This window comes from Schistocerca nitens, chromosome 4, assembly GCF_023898315.1.
Source record: "Schistocerca nitens isolate TAMUIC-IGC-003100 chromosome 4, iqSchNite1.1, whole genome shotgun sequence".
NCBI classification, from domain to species: Eukaryota; Metazoa; Arthropoda; class Insecta; order Orthoptera; family Acrididae; genus Schistocerca; species Schistocerca nitens.
In genome coordinates this window covers 434140437-434166070 of record NC_064617.1, presented here as the reverse complement: position 1 = coordinate 434166070, position 25634 = coordinate 434140437, and the positions used below count along the sequence as shown (strand labels likewise).

At 41.6% G+C, this 25634-nt stretch overlaps 1 protein-coding gene across 1 annotated transcript in view; it reads left to right on the top strand.

Annotated features, from left to right (window-relative positions):
* Positions 1 to 25634, top strand: part of LOC126252361 (cytochrome P450 4C1-like) — a 50521-nt gene that overhangs the window by 11795 nt on the left and 13092 nt on the right. The window contains exons 2-3 of the mRNA XM_049953253.1: positions 12815 to 13045; positions 18505 to 18705. Coding sequence (XP_049809210.1) covers positions 12815 to 13045; positions 18505 to 18705 — 432 coding nt within the window. The remainder of the gene's footprint in view (positions 1 to 12814; positions 13046 to 18504; positions 18706 to 25634) is intronic.

The following is a 25634-nucleotide window of genomic DNA, read 5'->3' as shown; positions in this document are numbered from 1 at the left end:
ATTTGTCGTCGTGATCCTAAATTCAGTGATACGAATTCTCAGATGGCATTCTACTTTCCATTTCTGGAAAACTACCCTCAGAAACCATGTTGCAATAAGCATTTTGTTATACCGGGCTAGGGAGATACTGTAATGGATTTATTACGTTATCCGGATTCCTGATCTCATTTACAGTAACTATATTTAAGATTTGTAAACAATGTGTGGCATGTTACAGTCAGATGTACTGCAGCATTTGTTATGAATTAAAATAAAAGAAGTCATTGTTATAGCTAAGGAAAATCAATTAAAATATATAAACATTGGTTTCATATGTATACATGTAATCCATTTAATTTGATGGTATTTATCATTTACGAAATTTCCTACTACTTAACTCTCAAATATTTAAACCAAAATGGCTAACAGCTTTGTATGACAAACATTTGAAATACTTACCTAATCGGAAAACATTCGTACAACGTTATTAATGCGGAACTGACTACTAAACGTCACGAGAGGCGGACCTACCGGTATAAAATCAGGCAGCGAGTGTTATATTTTGCGCAGAGAAGCAGTAACAGCGAAATGAAACGATCAGGAGAGGTCACAATCACCGAACGTAATCCATTGGATGTTACCTAAGTAACAAAGCCATCAGGCTCATATCAACCTCCTAAAGCTGTCTAAATAGACTGTTGATGATTTGAAGTGGAAACGAAAAGAAACAACCACAGTTAAAGCAATATCAGGCAGAGCTCATGTACTGACGAACAGGATCCGCTGAGCATTGCCAAAAAGGTCTTAGAAACGGCATCAAATCAGTGGAAGGAACCACTCCTCAGTTCCAACGTACTACCATCAGTCTAGCTATCGCAGTGGCTTTGAGTAGGCAGATAAAAGGACTAGGGTACAATGGTCGATCTGCTCCTCTTAAGCAACACGTTTTTTTAGTCAACGTGAAGCGACGCTTAAGATGGCGTGCACAACAATATCTATCGCACAATTTGATGTGGCAGTGTCGCAATCCGACGGTAGTGTTTGGCTTTCACGAATGCTAGAGAACGTTACCTGCCACTGGGTGTAGTGACAACAGTGAAGTGCAGAGGATGACGTGGTATTAAAGTATGACTGTGCTTTTAATGGTTAGGGTGTGATCCCCTTCTTGCGCTTATGATAACGCTTAATGAAAAACGATATGAACAAATTTTATAGCACTGTGGACTGCGTACATTAGTGGAACAGTCTAGGGACTGTGATTGTGTCAGCATGACAATGCGCACTGTCACAAAGAAGCGTCTGTGAGGAAATGGTCTGTGGACAGTAAAATTCCTGAAATGGACTGGATATGAGTCCAATGCAAAACATTTAGGATGAGCCAGAACGTCTACTTCGAGCCCAACGTCGGTACCAGCTCTTGAGGAGAATGGGCTACCATTCATGTACTGACATTCCAACACCTCACTGAAAGTGTTCACAGCAAAGATCAAGGTTTCATAACGGCGAAGGGTGGACACACTCTTTACCAATGTCAACTAGTAGATGTCCGGATACTTTTTATGAGATAATATTCCAGTTCCAACAATGAAACTCTCATTGTCACTTTGCTGGGCGCCAGTCTGAGATAGACGGAAAATTATCAGGTGGACTTGTACCGTATTCATTCCTTTAGTATGACTCGTGGTTTTCATGTTACGTACGTTAGACAGCAACCTATCTGGACTATGAACTTAATATCGATGTGGACGTGATAGGATAATACCAGTCAAATTGTTTGACAACTCTGAGTATGAGTAATTATCATTGGTTGTCCGCCTCCGTAGCTGAGTAGTCAGCGTGGCCGACTGCCACATGCATGGCCTGCGTTCAATGCACGTCTGGGACGGAGATGCTATCAGCTTGAGGACTGGATGTTGTGTTATCATCATTTCATCATCATCGATGAGCAAGTTGTACAAGTGGGTCAAATAAAAAGACTTGCACTGCGCATCCGTACAACATCAGAAGGGTCTCACCTACATTTACATACAGATGATTACTTTCCAGTTCACAGTTAAGTGTCTACCTTCAAGGTAGTCCTCAATCATCCCACTCTCGAACAGCATGAAGAACAACATCTTTCTGTGTGAGCTCTTATTTCGCTTATTTTATTATGATGATCATTCCTCCCTATCTAAGTGGGCGCCAACAAATTATTTTCATACTCCGAGGAGAAAGTTGGTGGCTGAAATTTCGAGAGGAGATCCTGCCGCAAAGAGAAACGCCTTTGTTTTCGTGATTGCTATCTCAATTAACGTATCATATCAGTGGCGCTCTTTCCCTAATTCGCGATAGTACGGGACAAGCTACTTTTCTTTCAACTTCTTCGATGCCTTCTGTCGATCCTATCTGTTGCGGATCCCACACCCCGCAGCAGTACTCCAGAAGAGGACGTACAGGCATAGTTTAGGCAGTCTCTTTAGTAGATCTGTTGCATTTTGTTAGTGTATTCCAGGTAAATCTTAGTCTTTGGTTTGCTTTACCCACAACATTATATACAGAGTGTTACAAAAAGGTACGGCCAAACTTTCAGGAAACATTCCTCACACACGAAGAAAGAAAATATGTTATGTGGACATGTGTCCGGAAACGCTTACTTTCTATGTTAGAGCTCATTTTATTACTTCTCTTCAAATCACATTAATCATGGAATGGAAACACACAGCAACAGAACGTACCAGCGTGACTTCAAACACTTTGTTACAGGAAATGTTCTAAATGTCCTCCGTTAGCGAGGATACATGCATCCACCCTCCGTCGCATGGAATCCCTGATGCGCTGATGCAGCCCTGGAAAATGGCGTATTGTATCACAGCCGTCCACAATACGAGCATGAAGAGTCTCTACATTTGGTACCGTGGTTGAGTAGACAAGAGCTTTCAAATGCCCCCATAAATGAAAGTCAAGAGGGTTGAGGTCAGGAGAGCGTGGAGACCATGGAATTGGCCGCCTCTACCAATTCATCGGTCAGCGAATCTGTTGTTGAGAAGCGTACGAACACTTCGACTGAAATGTGCAGGAGCTCAATCGTGCATGAACCACATGTTGTGTCGTACTTGTAAAGGCACAGGTAGAGTATCCCGTATGAAATCATGATAACGTGCTCCATTGAGCGTAGGTGGAATAACATGGGGCCCAATCAAGACATCACCAACAATACCTGACCAAACGTTCACAGAAAATCTGTGTTGATGACGTGATTGCACAATTGCGGGCGGATTCTCGTCAGCACACACATGTTGATTGTGAAAATTTACAATTTGATCACTTTGGAATGAAGCCTCATCCGTAAAGAGAACATTTGCACTGAAATGAGGATTGACACATTGTTGTATGAACCATTCGTAGAAGTGTACCCGTGGAGGCCAATCAGCTGCTGATAGTGCCTGCACACGCTGTACATGGTACGGAAACAACTGGTCCTCCCGTAGCATTCTCCATACAGTGACGTGGTCAACGTTACCTTGTACAGCAGCAACTTCTCTGACGCTGACATTTGGGTTATCGTCAACTGCACGAAGAATTGCCTCGCCCATTGCAGGTGTCCTCGTCGTTCTAGGTCTTCCCCAGTCGCGAGTCATAGGCTGGAATGTTCCGTGCTCCCTAAGAGGCCGATCAATTGCTTCGAACGTCTTCCTGTTGGGAAACCTTCGTTCTGGAAATCTGTCTCGATACAAATGTACCGCGCCATGGCTATTGCCCCGTGCTAATCCATACATCGAATGGGCATCTGCCAACTCCGCATTTGTAAACATTGCACTGACTGCAAAACCACGTTCGTGATGAACACTGACCTGTTGATGCTACGTACTGATGTGCTTGATGCTAGTACTGTAGAGCAATGAGTCGCATGTCAACACAAGCACCGAAGTCAACATTACCTTCCTTCAATTGGGCCAACTGGCGGTGAATCGAGGAAGTACAGTACATACTGACGAAACTAAAATGAGCTCTAACATGGAAATTAAGCGTTTCCGGACACATGTCCACATAACATCTTTTCTTTATTTGTGTGCGAGGAATGTTTCCTGAAAGTTTGGCCGTACCTTTTTGTAACACCCTGTATGTGACCATTGCAGCTTAAGTTATTCGTAACTGTAACTCCCTAGTATTTAGTTGAATTCACAGCGTTTAGATTCGTATGGTTTATCGTGCAACCGAAATTCAGCGGATTCCTTTTCGTACTCATGTGGATGAGACCACACTTTTCAATATTTACGGTCAACTGCTACTTCTTGCGCCATACAGACACATTGTCTAACTAGTTTTGCATTTTGTTTTGATCATCTGATGACTTTATAAGAAGGTAAATGACAGCATCATCTGCAAAAACTCTAAGAGTGCTACTCAAATTGGGTCCTAAATCGTTTATGTAGATCAGTAACAGCAGAAGGCCCATAACACTTATTTGGAGAACGCGAGATATTACGTAAGTCTGCAGGCTTTCGTGGCCGTTGTCACTGAAGTTAAAAATCTTCTACATCTACATCTACATCTACATCCATACTCCGCAAGCCACCTGACGGTGTGTGGCGGAGGGTACCCTGAGTACCTCTATCGGTTCTCCCTTTCCAGTCTCGTACTGTTCGTGGAAAGAAGGGTTGTCGGTATGCTTCTGTGTGGGCTCTAATCTCTCTGATTTTATCCTCATGGTCTCTTCGCGAGATATACGTAGGAGGGAGCAATATACTGCTTGACTCTTCGGTGAAGGTATGTTCTCGAAACTTTAACAAAAGCCGTACCGAGCTACTGAGCGTCTCTCCTGCAGAGTCTTCCACTGGAGTTTATGTATCATCTCCGTGACGCTTTCGCGATTACTAAATGATCCTGTAACGAAGCGCGCTGCTCTCCGTTGGATCTTCTCTATTTCTTGTATCAACCCTATCTGGTACGGATCCCACACTGCTGAGCAGTATTCAAGCAGTGGGCGAACAAGCGTACTGTAACCTACTTCCTTTGTTTTCGGATTGCATTTCCTTAGGATTCTTCCAATGAATCTCAGTCTGGCATCTGCTTTACCGACGATCAACTTTATATGATCATTCCATTTTAAATCACTCCTAATGCGTACTCCCAGATAATTAATGGAATTAACTGCTTCCAGTTGCTGACCTGCTATATTGTAGCTAAATGATAAGGGATCTATCTTTCTATGTATTCGCAGCACATTACACTTGTCTACATTGAGATTTAATTGCCATTCCCTGCACCAGGCGTCAATTCGCTGCAGATCCTCCCGCATTTCAGTACAATTTTCCATTGTTACAACCTCTCGATACACCACAGCATCATCTGCAAAAAGCCTCAGTGAGTTTCCGATGTCATCGACAAGGTCATTTATGTATATTGTGAATAGCAACGGTCCTATGACACTCCCCTTCTTCTGGGTTATTAGGCCGCGTCATATTTCCTCTAAAATAATCGACGTTTCGACCCTTCTGCTGGGTTCCTCCTCAGGATCTTCTGGTGTCCACTACTGCTAGAGTGTAATATTTCCTCTAAAATAATCGACATTTCGACCTCTCTGCTGGGATCTTCCTCAGGATCTCCTGGTGTCCACTACTGCTAGAACACTCTAGCAGTAGTGGACACAGGAGGATCCTGAGGAAGATCCCAGCAGACGAGTCGAAACGTCGATTATTTCAGAGGAAATATGACGCGGCCTAATGTCGCAGAAGATTTTAACATTAACTCCAGGTATTACTTCTGTTTTACTCGATGACTTTACGTCTGTTAATGCCAACTGTGACCTTCCTGACAGATCACGAAACCAGTCACACAACTGAGACGATAAACTTAGACATGCAATTTGAGTAGAAGCCGCTTGTGAGGTATAGTATCAACAGCCTCCTGGAAATGTAAAAATATGGCTAAATTTGAGATCCCCTGCCAATAGCACTCATTACTTTGTGAGAATAAATAGCTAGTTGTCTTTCACAAGAACGGTAGTTTCTGAATCCATGTGGGCTGTTTGTCAATAATTCGTTTTCTTCGAGATAACTCATAATGTTCGAACACATTATACATTCCAGAATCCTGCTGCAATTGACGTTTTTGAGTGGGTCTGTAATTTAGGGTATTACTCCTACTTTCTTTCTTGGATATTGGTGTGATCTGTGCAACTTTCCAGTCCTTAGGTTTGGTTCTTTTAACGAGCGATCAGTTACATATGATTGCTAAATATCGAGCTATGGTATCAACATACTTTCAGAGAAACCTGACTGGTTTGCAATCAGGACCGAAGGTCTTACTTTTATTAAGTGATTTAAGCTGCATTGCTACACAGAAGATATCTACTTCTAAATTGGCAGTTATTCTTTGTTCGGATTCTAGAATTTTTACTTTGTCTTCTTTGGTGATGGAATTTCGAAAAACTATACTTAGTAACTCTGCTTTAATGGCACTGTCATCAGCATCACCACCATTGTTATCGCCCATTGAAGGTATTGATTGTGTCTTTCCGCTAGTGTACTTTACAAACGACCAGAATCTCTTTGAATGTTCTGCCAGAATTCGAGATAGTTTCGTTGTGGAAAGTATTAAAAGCATCTCGCATTGAATTTCGCATAACATTTAAAACTTCTGTAAAACTTCGCCAGTCTTGGGGGCTATGTTTTTTTTCTCGTTGTTTCTGCAACAGTGTTCTGACATCTTTAGTGTACTATTGGAAATCAGTATCATCTCTTTTTAATTTATTTGGTATATGTCTCTCAATAGCCATCGATACTATTTCTTCGAATTTAAACCAAATCTGGTCTATGCTTACATATTCAGAATGGAAAGAGTGCAGATTATCTCTTAGGAAGGCCTCAAGTGAATTTTTGTGTGTTTCTTTAAATAGATGTATTTCGGGTTTATTTTTGGGATGTTTGGATGTTACGATATTCAGTTTCACTAAAACAACCTACAACAACCGTATGTGTCATGATGATCCTTGTATGGTCACAATTATTTGTTGCTAAGAGGTCAAAAATGTTTACGAAATTGTTTACACTTCGAGAGTGCTACGAAACTAATTGTTCAAAATAATTTTCTGAGAAAGCATTCAGAGCGATTTGGGATGACGTTTTAGGCCTAGCTCCGACCTTAAACATGTATTTTCACAAACTGTAGCTATATGAATGGAGTATCTATTTGAAATGAGACTCACGTTTTCGTCGAACTATTTAAAAAGTTAATCATCTCAGTAGCAGAGTCGGTAAAATGAACCAATAATGCCATACAATCATTTCATTTCATTTAGCATTAGTCACGTTGATGTCCAAAATCTTGAGCAACCTTCCAGAATGTGTCAAAGTATGTCTCATCATCATTACAGTGAAATATCACACAGTATAAGAGTACATTAAAGTCTCTTGGTTCCTCCATTATTCAGCAAAATTCTGTTTATGTAGGGAATGCGTTAGCCGTGAAAAATTACACCCAGGTGTTTTTTGAGCAGAAAAATTGACCTGTAAAAGTAATTTATTTTGCACTGGCCGGACGCGCGACACGGTTCATTATACTGGCCCTCTTTAGACAGACTCCGGGACCCAAAGCACATGGTCGATGCTGGCGAAAACTTGACCACCGACGCCAAGCAGACGCCGGGCAGTACAATACAGGATCCTGCAATCGTCTACCTGACACCCGTTGTTCGGGCCACTACCCCTACTGGCAGGGGCTCAGTTCTTAGCACCTGCCTGTTCGCTCTAGGGACCTGGAGGGGCTGACTGCCAGTGGCCAGCTGCTGTTTCCTTCCTTGAGGACCCATCCAAGGCTGTGTCAGATTTATACAGCACAACAAGTACAGGACATGCAGTTAACTACAGTGATAGAGGGAAATTAAGGCTTACGTTAGTGGCTTGATCTTTACAAACACGGAAATCACGCATATTATCAGCACATGATATTCATCAAACGGTAGAAACACGATACGGATTTCGATAAAATGAATAAAAGCAGTGATATATAATACGTGTCAGTCGACCACTTGACTGACACGTTTCAACTTATACTGTCTAGTGTGGAGAAACAATCTCCACAACTTCGCCAGACAGCTGAATGGAGAGTTTTTCATTCTGTCTATCATCTCCTATTTAATAAATATTTAACAGTGATGCGTAAATTGCCGTTCCAATGTAACAAAAGCGATACATACGTAACTGGAAGCGAAAAATGAAAAGTCTGAAGCAAGTTCTCAATAATTTGTATCTTTATTCACCAATGATATAAGTGTTTTACTGCTTGCGTTCATCATCACAGATTAATACATCCATTGAAAAACTGTATCGCGTAGCCTCCTGTAGGTGCAATACTCTCTGACAGCTGAGTATAGAGATGCTCCTAGTAGTGCTGTACGCATCTTGGGGGGAGTGTACTGGACTCTACATTCATCCTGATGATTGACAGTACCACCTTAAGCTGTGTTTTTTTTTTAAATTGGTTTGTTTAATGCGACAGGTTTCGGTGCTACGATGCACGTCATCAAGCCCTAAACAGGCAACTTCCATAGTCACTAGAGGTTCGTAGTTGCTGGCAATGCAGGAAGGGCAAAATGCCGTCCCATCGTGATGCACTCTCGTCGAGTGGGAGAAAACTTGTTGAACATGTTAGCTGCGAGATTACTAACACCTTTAGCCACCGGAACACGGACCGTGCATTCGAACATTGAGCGTTGAACGTGCCGTTTTACTGACGCCACAGCGTGGAAAAAGCAAGTTGGGAGTCTTCTCGAACATGAAGAGCAGTATCTAATGTGGCAGATATTCTTAGCGTGTGTTTGAACGCTGACAGGTGAGTTGGAAGAACGCCATGTGCACGCCATCTCTCTTCAGTACAAAATCGTGATATGCCATAATGGCTTTCAGTTGAAGCATAAATACCGTTTCTAAGCACCAGAAAACTGAGGATCTTTCGTAAAACCGTCGTTACTTGTACAATTTGTTGTAATAAAATGACGGGAAACGTCATATTGTTAAAGAACTGTTGTAACCTGTCTATTGTGAGAGTACGCTGTTTCACGGCAACGGCATACAGAGGATCCATAAGAAAAGCAATGTTCTTAATACAATTTGATAAATTTATTGTCATGTAATAACATATCTAAATTTAAAAATTTCTTGTATACAGTAACAGGCAGAGAATGGTTACTGGCCAGTCATTGTCGGTAGAGATTAAATGATTAGCGTTGCGGATTGGTGAGATAGCAGGTGATGTGTTGCTGGTCAGCGTCAAAATAGATCCAAGTATTTTTATTACTTGTCATCGCGTTTTCTAATAGGACCTGATGCTTTCTTATTAATTTAGTGAAAGTATAATATTGTATTTTTTGATATTCGATGTTATGTACATATAAGAGCACTCTTTCTGAGGAGTGAGTTTGTTCATTGGTTTAATCCTCAAGACAGCTAGCAAGATATTTTGCAATCTCTTGTTTTAAGTTTCTTATTTCACATGTTGTTAAGAGTCTGCTACTGAATAGGAACAGTGATCTAGTAAGAATTTGTGTCAAACATTTCGTGATGGAACATTCATAAGCCGATGGCTTTGGTACTTTTTGCCTTGTAACATGTTCATGGATGCTGAAGCTTCTATTTATGTATACTACTGGCAGAACAACGTGACTAGCATATGAACAAGAGAGCAACTGTGGGTTTTAATAGAGCTAACGTAGGGATTTTACACTCGTCTGTGTCGTACACAGTGTGATGTGCGAGCCAGATACAGCCGACAACTGCAGCTGGAGAGCGCTGCAATCGGTATACCTCGTTGGGGCACACGTACCGATGCGCTAGCCGCATCTTTTCTGAGTGTTCAGCAGCACGTTGAAATATGCAAGTTCGATGCTGACGTTCAACACACGCTTAGTGTGGCGACGGCTTCAGAGAATGCACAGAGAATAGCGATAGTGCTGAACAGGTGCATCTCACCGACGTTGCAGGCACGGCAAAAGAATGTCTCTGATGATGATATAGACGTTTTGCACGAAAAGAAATTTCGAGCTGTTGCCGATGCAGTGCAGTCTGCAGGTGTAAGCGCGTCCTTCTCATGCCTAATTGAGATCTTCAAAGAGAGAGAGAGAGAGAGAAAGAGAGAGAGAGAGAGAGAGACGGGGAAATACGACTTCAGTTCATGTAACATCTTCCATGATATTTTTTTGTTCCGTCTTCGCACGTTACGGACTATTGCACGTACGCACAAACAACAAACACACACACACACAAGATTCCCACGCCAGGGTTCCCGGATTCGATACCCGGCGGGGTCAGGGATTTTCTCTGCCTCGTGATGACTGGGTGTTGTGTAATGTCCTTAGGTTAGTTAGGTTTAAGTAGTTCTAAGTTCTAGGGCACTGATGACCATAGATGTTAAGTCCCATAGTGCTTAGAGCCATTTGAACCATTTGAACCACACACAAAAGAAAGGTTCAACTGAGATGCATTTCGCATTCCGTTTTTTGTTCCAAATGTTATTTCGTTCTAAAAGCACGTATATTACTAGAATTTCTGGTCTAAGTGTCTTTCAACACAATAATTTCTTGCTGATGAGGATTCCGATGAGATTTCTGTCTCTCTCCTTCTCTCTCTCTCTCTCTCTCTCTCTCTCTGTCTCCCCTTTCTTTGCACAGAAAATAACATTTAATAAAGCTGAGAGACAATTTACATTCACTGCACGCAGCAAAAGCAGAGAACTAAAGTTACCTGATATCAGTTAGCTCAAGTTACAGATTCTTCCTTTTTCCTCACTGCTCTGTGAGTGTGGCACCTCAGTGTCATTCTGGAAGATAATCTTGTTTCAGATATTCCGACACCAAAAAGATGCATGGTAACGTTTCGATTAGATACAAAAGAAACGTAAGACTATAGTTACCTATAACATTAGCAGCATAACAAATGCGTATCGTGAATAAGCTGAAGCCCAATAAAGATATTTGTATCTTCTCTTTTTATTTCTCCAGTGAGAGGGTTAGCCGACTTTCTAGAAACACCTTTCGCATTTATTCTGTATTTTTCAGTTTTCCTTTAGAACGCTAATTAGATACTATCTGATTTTCGTTTTGTATTTTTATTAATGTTATTTTGTTTATTGACTCTTGTAGGGAAGCAGCATACTCACGCCTTATTAAATTCACATCAGTCTTTCCATTGTGTGCCAGCCTAGTCCGCTGTAACTAGCTCTGACGTCATAACTATTGCGCAATACTTTAAAATCAAGTAAATAACCTGAAAAGTTTCTAACATGTAAGGAGTAATACAAAATCAATATGTGTTGGATATCAGTTCAGTAACTTTAACCATTTTCGAAATTTGGATGTTTTTCTGTAAAAATCATTGGCGCAACAGAAAAGAGATAGAAACTTAAAAATTTATATTTAGATTCCTTTTGCATAATAATTTAGTAGAAACAGTATTCTGGATCTCACAAATTAAAATTTTAGTTGAAATTCATGATTTTCTGGTTTTTGTCTTAGAAATTAAGGAAGCAAGATAGATTAAGTAGGCGAATAAATAAAGCTAGAATGTTTAAATTTAAGTAGAAGGGAGATCCGCTATAATCATAAAAATGTGAGAAGTTTCAACAGAATAACTATAAAACTATAGCTATAGCGTATCTCCAAAGAGCAAGTTCAGAGCTCGTCTACTGCGTGTAGTGTAATTAAATTAATTCTCTCGCCCAAAATATTTGACTTAGCCACGTCAGACTTTTATTATGATTACTTACTTGTGTGCTGATTGCGCAATTAAATTGAAAGCTTCATCAGCCATCAGCAAAGGAAGCAATGATTTATTCGATAACTTAAAGTGGTGCATTACTAGCCCAGCGGCTAGTCGGGAGAGCAGATTTGAAAAGGCGTTCCCTTAGCCGTCAACACCGCGGCTTTATATGTAAGAACGCTGCGCAAGAAGAGGAAGGCCCAGTTCTCTCCAGACACTGATTAGCACACCACCTGTGCCGGGAGTCGCGTCGCGTTGGTATCGTTGATATAAACAGCCTCGGATGCAGTAATGAGATACTCGGGATACGCGTAACCATGAAATCGTTTTCGAGTGAAGTGTTAATTTTGGGATGACGTTAATGATCTATCTTTAGTTTGCGTATGTCGTATTTTCACGTGCCGCCGCAGGACAGACATTCTGCCACTATTAGCGTGGCGTTTGATGAACATTATCATCAAATTATGGCGAGCATTCACTTAAACATTTAATTTGAACAGTTATAGTTGCATCAGCGCATTAGACTCTGAACTGCTCTGGTAGTTGGAGTGTGTGGATTCATATTGGTCTGTGACTTTCAGAATATAGTGAACATTTTAGAGAGAATGGTTTTTCATTATGAATCCCAGACAATCTCCTAATTCCTCAGAGCTATAAGCTGTAGCTATAAATGTATTTCTCAGATGAAGTGGGCACTAGGAATTCTAATTACAGGCTTCACGTTTTGTTAATCACTTTCTGGTTGCCAATATTGTAGTTAGAGAGCCAGTGTTGAGAATGGCAAACAACAGCATTAAATAAATAATAGGAACATTTAACAATTAATCCACCCACCGCCCCACACTCTGTAAGAAGGCCAGCATATTTGTGCCTAACGACTATGGTATCTGTAGATGTTGTTCCATCTCGTTAAGGAATCTGATCATAAGAAAATAAATAAATTAAGTGATCATGTCTCTGTAGTATATTCAGTACTTTATTGTAGAGCGCCAGTATCCTTTAGAAAGGTCGTATACTTACAAAACTTGATTGGAATAAATATTATTCCAAACATGGCATCCAAGTGTTAAAAATGTTACATTCTTTGTCTGTTGTAACAGAAGAGAATTTTCCGTCCCTGGATGCAAATGGAATGGGTCGTTTCAATGACGCCGGAAGGTCGTGCTTTCAGAAGACAAATTGGTCTGATAAATGGATTAGTGGGACAGATAATAAATATGGCGAAGAAGAAAAGAAATGGGACGATGCTGTACAAGAGGAGTTCTCTGATGGACGTCCTGTTGGATCGTCGAAGAGACATGGAGATATCAGAAGGAGAGGTTCATGAAGAGGTGAGTGGAAGCTGTCAAAGATAAACTAGTTGTAACTTAAGCCACATAACCATAATGTTTCGCTAACGCCTAAGACATGAGAGGTGTTTCTAGACATCAACACCAATCATTGTGGACTCATCGAATAAGAGATCAGCTTAGCCTATTTGCATTTATGTATTTTTGTTTTTTGCATATGTATGTTATATAGCAAGTTCATCAGAATAGAACTCTAATAAAGGATCGAAATAGGAAGTTAAAATGAAGATAATATAAAGTAGTACACCCAAGCTTTCTCTAAACACACACTATAACCGCAGATTGGCCTTCTCAGTGTTTTAAGATAAGTTAAAGGATCAGCGTTCTCTCGTGTCTTGCTACATCTTTCCGGAACAAAAACTGATCTTCCCCAAGGGAGCTTTCACTAGACTTTTCATTCCTCTGAAAATAATTAATCGTGTCAGATTTTGCTACTATAAGTTATCAAACTGATGGCTGGTTAATATTTACACCTCCTCATATGTGTCTTCTTTTGAATAGAAATTATTGCTTTTTTCTTGAAAATGTAAGGAATTACTTTCTGAATAAGGAGGAGGTTTTTGTACCTATATCTCCTATTGAACGCGAAAACAAAAGAAAGCATACAACAACTTCCGGTGTCATACCTTAGCGAAATATTATTTATTTGTCTGCCGGCCAGGGTGGCCGAGCGGTTCTAGGCGCTACAGTCTGGAGCCGCGTGACCGCTACGGTCGCACGTTCGAATCCTGCCTCGTGCATGGATGTGTGTGATGTCCTTAGGTTAGTTAGGTTTGAGTAGTTCTAAGTTCTAGGGGACTGATAACCTCAGCAGTTAAGCCTCATAGAGCTTAGAGCCATTTAAACCATTTATTCGTCTATTAATTTATTTAAACGTCAAGTTCCGTAGGACCAAATTGAGGAGCAAATCTCCAAGGTCATGGAACGTGTCGGTTCATGAAATTACAACATAAAACCAATAACAGGTAAAAGTAATATGTTTATGTGCCCAAAAAAGTCAAACCATAACTTTAAGTAAACGCAGCCAACAATATAACGTAAGAATTAGCCTAATTTTTCAAGGAACTCCTCAACATATTAGGAGTGACCCATGAGGAAGCTCTTCAGTTTCAGTTTGAAAGCGCGTGGATTACTGCTAATATTTTTGAGTTCTTGTGGTAGCTTATTGAAAATGGATGCAGCAAATACTGCATACCTTTCTGCACAAGAGTTAAGGAAGTCTGATTCAAATGCAGGTCGGATTTCCACCGAGTACTAACTGAGTGAAAGCTTATTTTTCTTGGTAATAAGCTGATATTGTTAACAAGAGACAACAGTACAGAATATATAGACTGAAAGGCCATTGACAAAATACCCAGATTAGTGAACAGGGGTCGACAAGAGTGTCGCGAACTTAAACCACTTATTGCCCGAACCACCCGTTTGTGAGCCTAGAATGGGAAGAGTTACCTCAAAATATAAAACCATACGACAGAAGCGAATGAAAATAAGCAAAGTAGACTAATTTTTCTGTCGAGCGATCATTACTTCAGATACCGTCCGAATAGTAAAAATGGCAGTATTAGGTCTTTGAACAAGTTACTGAATGTGGGCTTCCCCGGCAGTTTACTATCTATCTGAACACCTAGAAATTTGAACTTTCCAGTGTCACTAATCTTACGCCCATTCTGTGAAATTAAAACGTCAGGTTTCGTTGAATTGTGAGCCAGAAACTGTAAAACCTGAGTTTTACTGTGATTTAGTGTTAGTTTATTTTCTACAAGCCATGAACTTATGTCATGAACTGCACTATTTGAAACCGAGCCACCGTTGCATACAACATCCTTTACTACCAAGCTAGTGTCATCAGCAAACAGAAATATTTTAGAGCTACCCGTACCACTAGAGGGCATCTCATTTATATAAATAAGGAACAGGAGTGGTCCCAACACTGCCTAGAACCCGGGAAATCTCTGGTTATACGTAAAGTCACTGACGGGGTCGAGGCCTTCTAAATGGTTCAAATGGCTCTGAGCACTATGGGACTTAACATATGAGGTCATCAGCCCCTAGTCTTAGAACTACTTAAACCTAACCAACCTAAGGACATTACACTCATCCATGCCCGATGAAGGATTCGAACCTGCGACCGTAGCGGCAGCGCGGTTCCGGACCGAAGCGCCTAGAACCGCTCGGCCACAACGGCCGGCTCGAGGCCTTCCATCCAGTCACTATTCGCCCAATCTACGGTGGTAATGGAAGACAGAAAAAGAACAGCTCAAGTTTTAAATTTCATGTTTGGGAAAACTGACGCAGGAGGATCCTACAAATGTACCGTTGTTTGGCTGTCATGCAAACTACGGCACGGAGAACATAGATACAGGCATCCGTGGCGTAGAGAAGCAGCTGAAAGAATTGTAAACAAATAAGTCGTCATGTCCAGATGGAATCCTAATTTGTTGTACAGAGCGTATTCGGCGACATTGACCCCTTACTTAGCTGAAGTGGCCGTGCGGTTAAAGGCGCTGCATTCTGGAACCGCAAGACCGCTACGGTCGCAGGTTCGAATCCTGCCTCGGGCATGGATGTTTGTGATGTCCTTAGGTTAGTTAGGTTTAACTAGTTCTAAGTTCTAGGGGACTAATGATCTCAGCAGTTGAGTCCCATAGTGCTCAGAGCCATTTGAACCAACCTTACTTAGCTTGCGTTTATAGCTAATCTCTCACCCAGCGCAAAGTCACAAGCGACTAAAGAAAAAGGGTAGATGACTCCTGTATAGTAAAACGCAGAAGAACAGACTGCATAATTACAGGCCAATATCCGTAACATCAGTTTGCTGCAGAATTCTTGAATGCATCCTTATTCCTGAATACATTCTGAATTCGAATATAATAAATTTTCTGGAGACAGAACTGTGTACTCATTAGACTGCACGGGTTCAGAAAGCATCGCTTTAGCTAAACACAACTTGTCCTCTGCTCACATGATATCCTTCAAACCATGGATATGAGGCAACAGGCATTTTCGTCATTTCTCCACTGCAGACTATTGACGAATGTTCGAGCATACAGATTAGGTTCCCAGATATGTGAGTGGCTCGAAGACTTACTAAGTAACAGAACCCAGTACTCTGTCCTCCAGGCAAGTGTGATAGAAATGCTCTTACTCTCGATAGACATAAATGATCTGACGGACAGCAGCAATTTAGGGCTGTTTGGTGACGATGCTGTTTTGTACGTGAAGATCTCTGGTAGCGTGACTGTAGGAGAATACAACATGACTTGATAAAATTCGTAGTTGGTGTGATGAATGGCAGCTACCTTCTCGTCCCGGGAAGTACGGCTGCCAAGTGCAAGTCATTTCAGTCGACGCCACGTAGGGCGACTTGCGCGCCGGTGATGAGAATGAAATGATGATGACAACAAACATTCAGTCCACAAGCGGAGAAAATCTGCAACCCGCCCGGGAATCGAAACCGGGCCCGCTGTATATATGGGCGTAACACTGAAAAGCGAAATGAAATGGAACAAGTACGTCAGGTTGGTCATAGGGAAGGCGAGTTCTCCACTTCGTTTTATCGAGAGCATTCCGGGAAGGTGTAGTTCATCCACGAAGGAGACAGCGTATAGAACGCTAGCGCGACCCATTCTTTTGGGGTTCCCCCCAGGTCGGATTAAAGGGAGAAATGGTTCAAATGGCTCTGAGCACTATGGGACTCACCATCTTAGGTCATAAGTCCCCTAGAACTTAGAACTACTTAAACCTAACTAACCTAAGGACATCACACACACCCATGCCCGAGGCAGGATTCGAACCTGCGACCGTAGCAGTCCCGCGGTTCCGGACTGCAGCGCCAGAACCGCTAGACCACCGCGGCCGGCGATTAAAGGGAGACATCGAAGCAATTCAGAGACGTGCTGCTAGATTTGTTGCCGGTAGGTTCGATCAGAACGCAAGTATTATGAAGATGCTTCGTGAACTCAAATGGGAATACCTTGAGGGAAGACGACTTCTTTAGAGAACCTGCATTTGAGGCCCACTGGAGAACGAATCTACTGCCGCCAACGTACACTTCGAGTAACGACTACGAAGGTAAGATGCAAGAAATTAGGACTCGTGCGGGGGCTTTTACAGTGGTTTTTCCCTCGCTCTGTTTGCAAATGGAACAGTAAACGAAAAGTCTAATGGTGGCACGTGGTACCTTCCACCATGCAGCGTTCGGTGACTTGCGTAGTACGAATTACATGTAGATGTAGAGATCGTAGTAATAGGTCCCAAAAGTGCAAGTACTTGTTTTCACCAACCTTCTTGTGGTACAATGCCGGTGTGAGCCTGTAAAAACATCGGTATCTTGAAACATCTGATAGGAGAAAATGAGATCAAAATATCACTTGCAACCGCCCATCATCTGTTCGACACCAATATCCCTATTGTAGCTCTACCTACCAACATGAAACCATACTAACTGAATACACAGTGAAGCTGCCGTCGTTCCTTATGTGTACAGTTTGTAAGCTCATTGTACTGTTTTTTAAATATTTACAATCCTAATACAGAAACATACAAATAATGATGCTTCTCCTGCATCGAGATCCTTAGATACCTCAAAAATACCACTACAATTCACTTCTCTGTTATCTGTACGGCATTATGTAGCTGATAAGTAATAATAATAATAATAATAATAATAATAATAATAATAATAATAATAACAATAAAAGCTTAATACCAGTAACATATTTTAGAGATACTTCCACTAAGTAACATGATAATTTAGTACTCTGTATTATGTGATTTTTCCATATAACAATTCTCATTATTATATATGCCCTAATCCCCCTACCTCAAGAACATATAGGACTAACCATGAATCTGGACTAGGTTCCTAATAGTCAATTACCTGGCGAGTGGGCAGGGGGGCTCTTAATTTCGAATGCATAAATACTTGTGAGGGGACAATCAGTTTCGACGTTTGCCTTACAGCAGGGGCAAACGTCCCGAAAATCGTGGGATTGGGACAATTTTTAATTTATTTCTGGAACGACACTGCCAATTTGTTCTTTTTAAGTATTAAATAATCAACTCTCCTGCGAGTCTTAAGTGGATATGAGGAATATTGCTGTTGGTTATATTATGCACAACACATTCCAGATTAGTTTACCTTGTCATGAACTTACACATAAAACTCCACTAGGATCAAATGGTTTCTTTAAGAATGTTTTTCATAGACAGATTTCAATTTCACGTTGCAATAGATCAGAACTTCTCACTAAGTCACCGTTAGGCAAGCAGTCTAAAGTAATCAACTATCTATGACATTGCATTACTGAAATGTCTTCCCTGCACATTTCTGTTATTTGCGTTACTGAATTCCATAATGCTGTACGTAAGAGACAAATATACCCACTATGGAGCTACAGATCTCCCCAGAACCGGTAAATTTGCCCATACCTTTGCTACAGGTGTGCACGTTTGCATTGGCGAGCACAGAAACGACGGCAGCGGCAACCGGTTTCACGCTGTCTCTGCTGGCCTTGCACCCGGTGTGGCAGGACGCGGTGCACCGGGAACTGGACGAGGTCTTCGGCACAGGAGAAGGCCGCTTCAGGTCGTCCACTGCAGTAGACATCGCCCGTCTCGCCGTGCTGGACTGCGTCGTAAAGGTAGGCAACACCACACAACCATGCCCACAGAAAATAAGACACCATACATATAGTGAAGCGTTCAAAATGTTCAAATGCGTGTGAACGGCTAAGGGACCAAACTGCTAAGGTCATCGGTCCCTAGTCTTACACACTACTTAAACTAACTTAGACTAACTTACGCTAAGGACAAAACAACACCCATACCCGAGGGAGGACTCCAACCTCCGACGGGGGAGCCGCACGAACCGTGGAAAGACGCCGTAGACCGCGCGGCTACCCAGCGCGGCCTATAGTGAAGCAACGAAGCGTATCTAGTGGTGAGGAAAAAGACACAAGTCATTCGCGTTGCCAAGTTGGTTTGACTGAAAGATGAACAGGACATTTGGACTATATCTTACTCTGCTTAGGGATTTATCTTTCCTATGTTCATGTATTACGATCTATTTTGATAAAAAAGACAGAAAGTTTTATATAGATGAATAAGTTGTAAATACAAATCATTCATAAAATCTAGTGTCTTACTGTAAACTGTCTACGGCATTGTGAAACAGAAGGAAGCGTTGGATTTGGTCACCTTGAATACGTCTTTCACAGTTGTAAACATCGCACCTGCCAGTGTCGACAACTCTGTTTCCACCTTAAAACGTACCCACGTCAGTTTCAAAGCTCCCTCAGAAACTAAAACCCTCATAATAAGGAAATAAAGATAAATGTCAGCTTTTTTTTTTTTTTTTTTTTTTTTTTTTGTCATCACTCGACTGACTGGTTTGATGCGGCCCGCCACGAATTCCTTTCCTGTGCTAACCTCTTCACCTCAGAGTAGTACTTGCAACCTACGTCCTCAATTATTTGCTTGACGTATTCCAATCTCTGTCTTCCTCTACAGTTTTTGCCCTCTACAGCTCCCTCTAGTACCATGGAAGTCATTCCCTCATGTCTTAGCAGTTGTCCTATCATCCTGTCCCTTCTCCTTATCAGTGTTTTCCACATATTCTTTTCCTCTCCGATTCTGCATAAAACCTCCTCATTCCTTACCTTATCAGTCCACCTAATTTTCAACATTCGTCTATAGCGCCACATCTCAAATGCTTCGATTCTCTTCTGTTCCGGTTTTCCCACAGTCCATGTTTCACTACCATACAATGCTGTACTCCAGACGTAGATCCTCAGAAATTTCTTCCTCAAATTAAGGCCGGTATTTGATATTAGTAGACTTCTCTTGGCCAGAAATGCCTTTTTTGCCATAGCGAGTCTGCTTTTGATGTCCTCCTTGCTCCGTCCGTCATTGATTATTTTACTGCCTAGGTAGCAGAATTCCTTAACTTCATTGACTTCGTGACCATCAATCCTGATGTTAAGTTTCTCGCTGTTCTCATTTCTACTACTTCTCATTACCTTCGTCTTTCTCCGATTTACTCTCAAACCATACTGTGTACTCATTAGACTGTTCATTCTGTTCAGCAGATCTAAATGAATTAAATATTCTTCACTTTCACACAGGATAGCAATGTCATCAGCCAATCGTATCATTGATATCCTTTCACCTTGTATTTTAACTCCACTCCTGAACCTTTCTTTTATTTCCTTCGTTGCTTCCTCGATGTACAGATTGAAGAGAAGGGGCGAAAGGCTACAGCCTTGTCTTACACCCTTCTTAATACGTGCACTTCGTTCTTAATCGTCCACTCTTATTATTCCCTCTTGGTTGTTGTACATATTGTATATGACCCGTCTCTCCCTATAGCTTACCCCTCCTTTTTTAGAATCTCGAACAGCTTGCACCATTTTATATTGTCGAACGCTTTTTCCAGGTCGACAAATCCTATGAAAGTGTCTTGGTTTTTCTTTAGCCTTGCTTCCATTATTAGCCGTAACGTCAGAATTGCGTCTCTCGTCGATTTACTTTTCCTAAAGCCAAACTGATCGTCACCTAGCGCATTCTCAATTTTCTTTTCCATTCTTCTGTATATTATTCTTGTAAGCAGCTTCTAAGCATGAGCTGTTAAGCTGATTGTGCGATAATTCTCGCACTTGTCAGCTCTTGCCGTCTTCGGAATTGAGTGGATGATGCTTTTCCGAAAGTCAGATGGTATGTCGCCAGACTCATATATTCTACACACCAACGTGAATAGTCGTTTTGTTGCCACTTCCCCCAATGATTTTAGAAATTATGATGGAATGTTATCTATCCCTTCTGCCTTATTTGACCGTAAGTCCTCCAAAGCTCTTTTAAATTCCGATTCTACTACTGGATCCCCTATCTTTTCTAAATCGACTCCTGTTTCTTCTTCTATCACATCAGACAAATCCTCACCCTCATAGAGGCTTTCAATGTATTCTTTCCACCTATCTGCTCTCTCCTCTGCATTTAACAGTGGAATTCCCGTTGCACTCTTAATGTTACCACTGTTGCTTTTAATGTCACCAAAGGTTGTTTTGACTTTCCTGTATGCTGAGTCTGTCCTTCCGACAATCATATCTTTTTCGATGTCTTCACACTTTTCCTGCAGCCATTTCGTCTTAGCTGCCCTGCACTTCCTATTTATTTCATTCCTCAGCGACTTGTATTTCTGTATTCCTGATTTTCCCGGAAGATGTTTGTACTTCCTCCTTTCATCAATCAACTGAAGTATTTCCTTTGTTACCCATGGTTTCTTCGCAGCTACCTTATTTGTACCTATGTTTTCCTTCCCAACTTCTGTGGTGGCCCTTTTTAGAGATATCCATTCCTCTTCAACTGTACTGCCTACTGCGCTATTCCTTATTGCTGTATCTATAGCGTTAGAGAACTTCAAACGTATCTCGTCATTTCTTAGTACTTCCGTATCCCACTTCTTTGCGTATTGATTCTTCCTGACTAATGTCTTGAACTTCAGCCCACTCTTTATCACTACTATATTGTGATCTGAGTCTATATCTGCTCCTGGGTACGCCTTACAATTCAGTATCTGATATCGGAATCTCTGTCTAACCATGATGTAATCTAATTGAAATATTCCCGTATCTCCCGGCCTTTTCCAAGTATACCTCCTCCTCTTGTGATTCTTGAACAGGATATTCGCTATTACTAGCTGAAACTTGTTACAGAATTCAGTTAGTCTTTCTACTCTTTCATTCCTTGTCCCAAGCCCATATTCTCCTGTAACCTTTTCTTCTACTCCTTCCCCTACAACTGCATTCCAGTCGCCCATGACTATTAGATTTTCGTCCCCCTTTACATACTGCATTACCCTTTCAATATCCTCATACATTTTCTCTATCTGTTCATCTTCAGCTTGCGACGTCGGCATGTATACCTGAACTATCGTTGTCGGTGTTGGTCTGCTTTCGATTCTGATTAGAACAACCCGGTCACTGAACTGTTCACAGTAACTCACCCTCTGCCCTACCTTCCTATTTATAACGAATCCTACACCTGTTATAACATTTTCTGCTGCTGTTGATATTACCCGATACTCATCTGACCAGAAATCCTTGTCTTCCTTCCACTTCACTTCACTGACCCCTACTTTATCTAGATTGAGCCTTTGCATTTCCATTTTCAGATTTTCTAGTTTCCCTACCACGTTCAAGCTTCTGACATTCCACTCCCCGACTCGTAGAACGTTATCCTTTCGTTGATTATTCAATCTTTTTCTCATGGTAACCTCCCCCTTGGCAGTCCCCTCCCGGAGATCCGAATGGGGGACTATTCCGGAATCTTTTGCCAATGGAGAGATCATCATGACACTTCTTCAATTACAGGCCACATGTCCTGTGGATACACGTTACGTGTCTTTAATGCAGTGGTTTCCATTGCCTTCTGCATCCTCATGTCGTTGATCATTGCTGATTCTTCCGCCTTTAGGGGCAATTTCCCACCCCTTGGACAAGAGAGTGCCCTGGAACCTCTATCCGCTCCTCCGCCCTCTTTGACAAGGCCGTTGGCAGAATGAGGCTGACTTCTTATGCCGGAAGTCTTCGACTGCCAATGCTGATTATTTATCAAAATTTAGGCAGTGGCGGGGATCGAACACGTTTTGATTATGAATCAAAGACGCTACCCCTAGACCACGGGTATTAGTCAGCATATGATGGCTTAACAATTCCTTGAATACGTATAGCGGTATCGCTGAGAAAAAACTTTATTACGAAGAAAGAATAGGTAAACAGTGCACTGTCCATCACCGTCCCCACACTACTCCCACTCCTTTGAATCTGCCATTAATACGATTTACATTTCACTTCTCCTTGTCACGGAATATTAATTTTTTTTCTGCTTTGTGTTTAACTTCTTTTGAGTTTCCTCTCATTCCCTCTTTTTTCTCGGTGTTGAAGCCATAATCAATACTAATTAATATTTAAGATAATACAGGAAACACCTGTAAAATCCTATTTTTTAGCTGAAGCAACTAAAATGACGATTTGTTTAACCATTTTCGTCGTGTATTTATTATGGACACACCAAATACGCACTGGGATTTCATAAGCTTTTTTTTAAAAAAACTGAAGTATTTATTTATAAGTCATTCGCTGTCCTGTGACCATCCACTTTATATGGCAGAAACGATGATGCTTCCGTTGACAATGCAGTACTCACCTGTGTGCTGGTTGCTACAGCTCTCGCGCCGCACGCTCCGTTTTGCTCAGAGAACGAGGAAAAAAAAAGAGCAGATTTTACGTACATACTCTGCGAGTGACATAATTTAACTTTGGCTGAATGATTTATTTTGGAGTTATAACTCAAAATGTGTTACATTGTAAACGTTTCGCTACTGTTTCATTGACTGGTGCCCCATACCTTGCCTATCTCTGGTCTTAAAGCCTTATTCACGTAAAAAAGACGTATGACTAAGTGTGGTATGTAAAAATAAGATGTCGTGGATGAATGACGTCGTGAAATTGGTTGACTATGTCTGGAAATGCAAGGAGGGCCTGGTCGGGTTGGATAACACTTGATTATGGTTCAGGACATAAAAGAGCTCAGCACACCATCCTTAACAGCGTATAACTTTGTATGATGTTTCTTCTGATGCCATGTAAATAAGCTAGTTGGTGACAGTCCAGCCTAGACTCTTATTGACTTTGCTAGAATCAGAGAAACCTTTGAAGCTGTACCATACTCTCTTGGTGTACTAGAGAGTACGTGATGAGGCATTGAACGACATACTGAGTAGCTGATTCAGTTAAGGGGTTCCATGAAAAGATGGAAAGCTTAGTGAACAATATTGTAACAGAATATTTAAACCTACTTGTATGTTGCTACGCCACATACACAATTTGTCTGTAACTTTTGATTGCAGTCATCAGATAGTACTGAAATTACTGATCAGCTCACTTGACCACGATCACCAGTACAATGCGACGACCACAGTGCGTAACGTCTAATGTACGAGGGTTGGAACTTAAATAGTGGCAACAATTTATTCACAACCGATAGAGTTATATGTTTGCACCTCTTACCGTCCTTCAAAGTAGTCACAAGGACTTAAGTCCGGGGACTATGGTGGATGGTACAGTACTTCCCAGTCCCATCGACCGAAAAGAGCAGCCACAGCTTGCGGTGTATGCGCCCGCGCATTGTCGTGCAAAATGATGGGTGGGTTGCACAGAAAGCGTCGCCACTTCTTTCGTAAAGTTGGTCGCAGGAGATGCTCCAAAAACGAAAAGTAATACTGTGCATTTGATTCCTAAGACAAAGGAACTACTTCGTGGCATTCGCTCCATTGGCAACATCAAATGAACAGGCTCTGCTAACGGTATACTACGCCTTCCACATCGCTGGCATCGGTTTCTACACAACGCTAATGACTACTTTGAAGGACAGTAACAGATGCAAACATGTAACTCTTTTGTATCGGTTGTGAATAAATAATTGCCACTATTTAAGTTCCAACCCTCGTATGTCATTCGATGCGTTCTGGCCAAGTTGGTTACGTATGAGATTTGCAGGACTTCTGTACACATTTCGCTCGTTGTGCTCATGAGAGAAGAAATATACTTATTCGAACTATAAAAAGTAAAGGTCATAGATTTTCTTGCCGAACCAGGTACCTATTCTGCAACGGCAGAATCTGCCAACTGTTCTCGTTCCATTAAGGTGGTAGCGTGTCATACGTAGACTAATGACATCATATCAGTGGCAACTTCGGCGCTCCACGTATCATTGATATTCAATATGACGGCAAATAACAGTGGTGCATGAAGACGAATCAATATGCGATAGTGTAGCAGCTCGCTGTCTAAAGAAACCAGCAGGCGCCGGCCGCGGTAGCCGAGCGGTTTTAGGCGCTTCAGTCCGGAACCGCGTCAGTGCTACGGTCGCAGGTTCAAATCCTGCCTCGGGCATGGATGTGTGTGATGTCTTTAGGTTAGTTAGGTTTAAGTAGTTCTAAGTTCTAGGGGACTGATGACCTCAGATGTTATGTCCCATAGTGCTCAGAGCCATTTGAACCAAACCCGGAGGCAACCAGACTTTTCCTATATGTCTCGTAGTTAAGAGACCGCCGACAACTATCCAAACTCGAGTTCTGCTAATGTGACGAGGACCTTTCTTCGAAGAGTCGTCAGGTTTCTACGGATGACAGTCACTGTGTCAGGATAGGAAACCGAAGGACAGACATATGAGTCTCAGACGACGGTCTTACCGTTATCGTCTGGAAAATATCCTTATAGAATTTACGATCATTTGTGCATTCACTCCTTGGACAACCGGGCCATTTATCGTTGGCGACTTTCTTCGCTGAAGGATATGGGATGTTTCGGCGAGCTAATGCGTCTTATTGTGTTTAGAAAAATGTGGTGTTAGAAGCCAGGGCCTTACAAAGACTTCAAAGCACTTCCACGTGACAGATGAACACGGAGAAAGTTAATCGGTAGTGAGATAAGGCCGAGCGATTCTCTTATCAACATATTCCGAAAATGTATCAGAACAGTCTTAGATTTTTGATGACAAGTTTCATATCCAA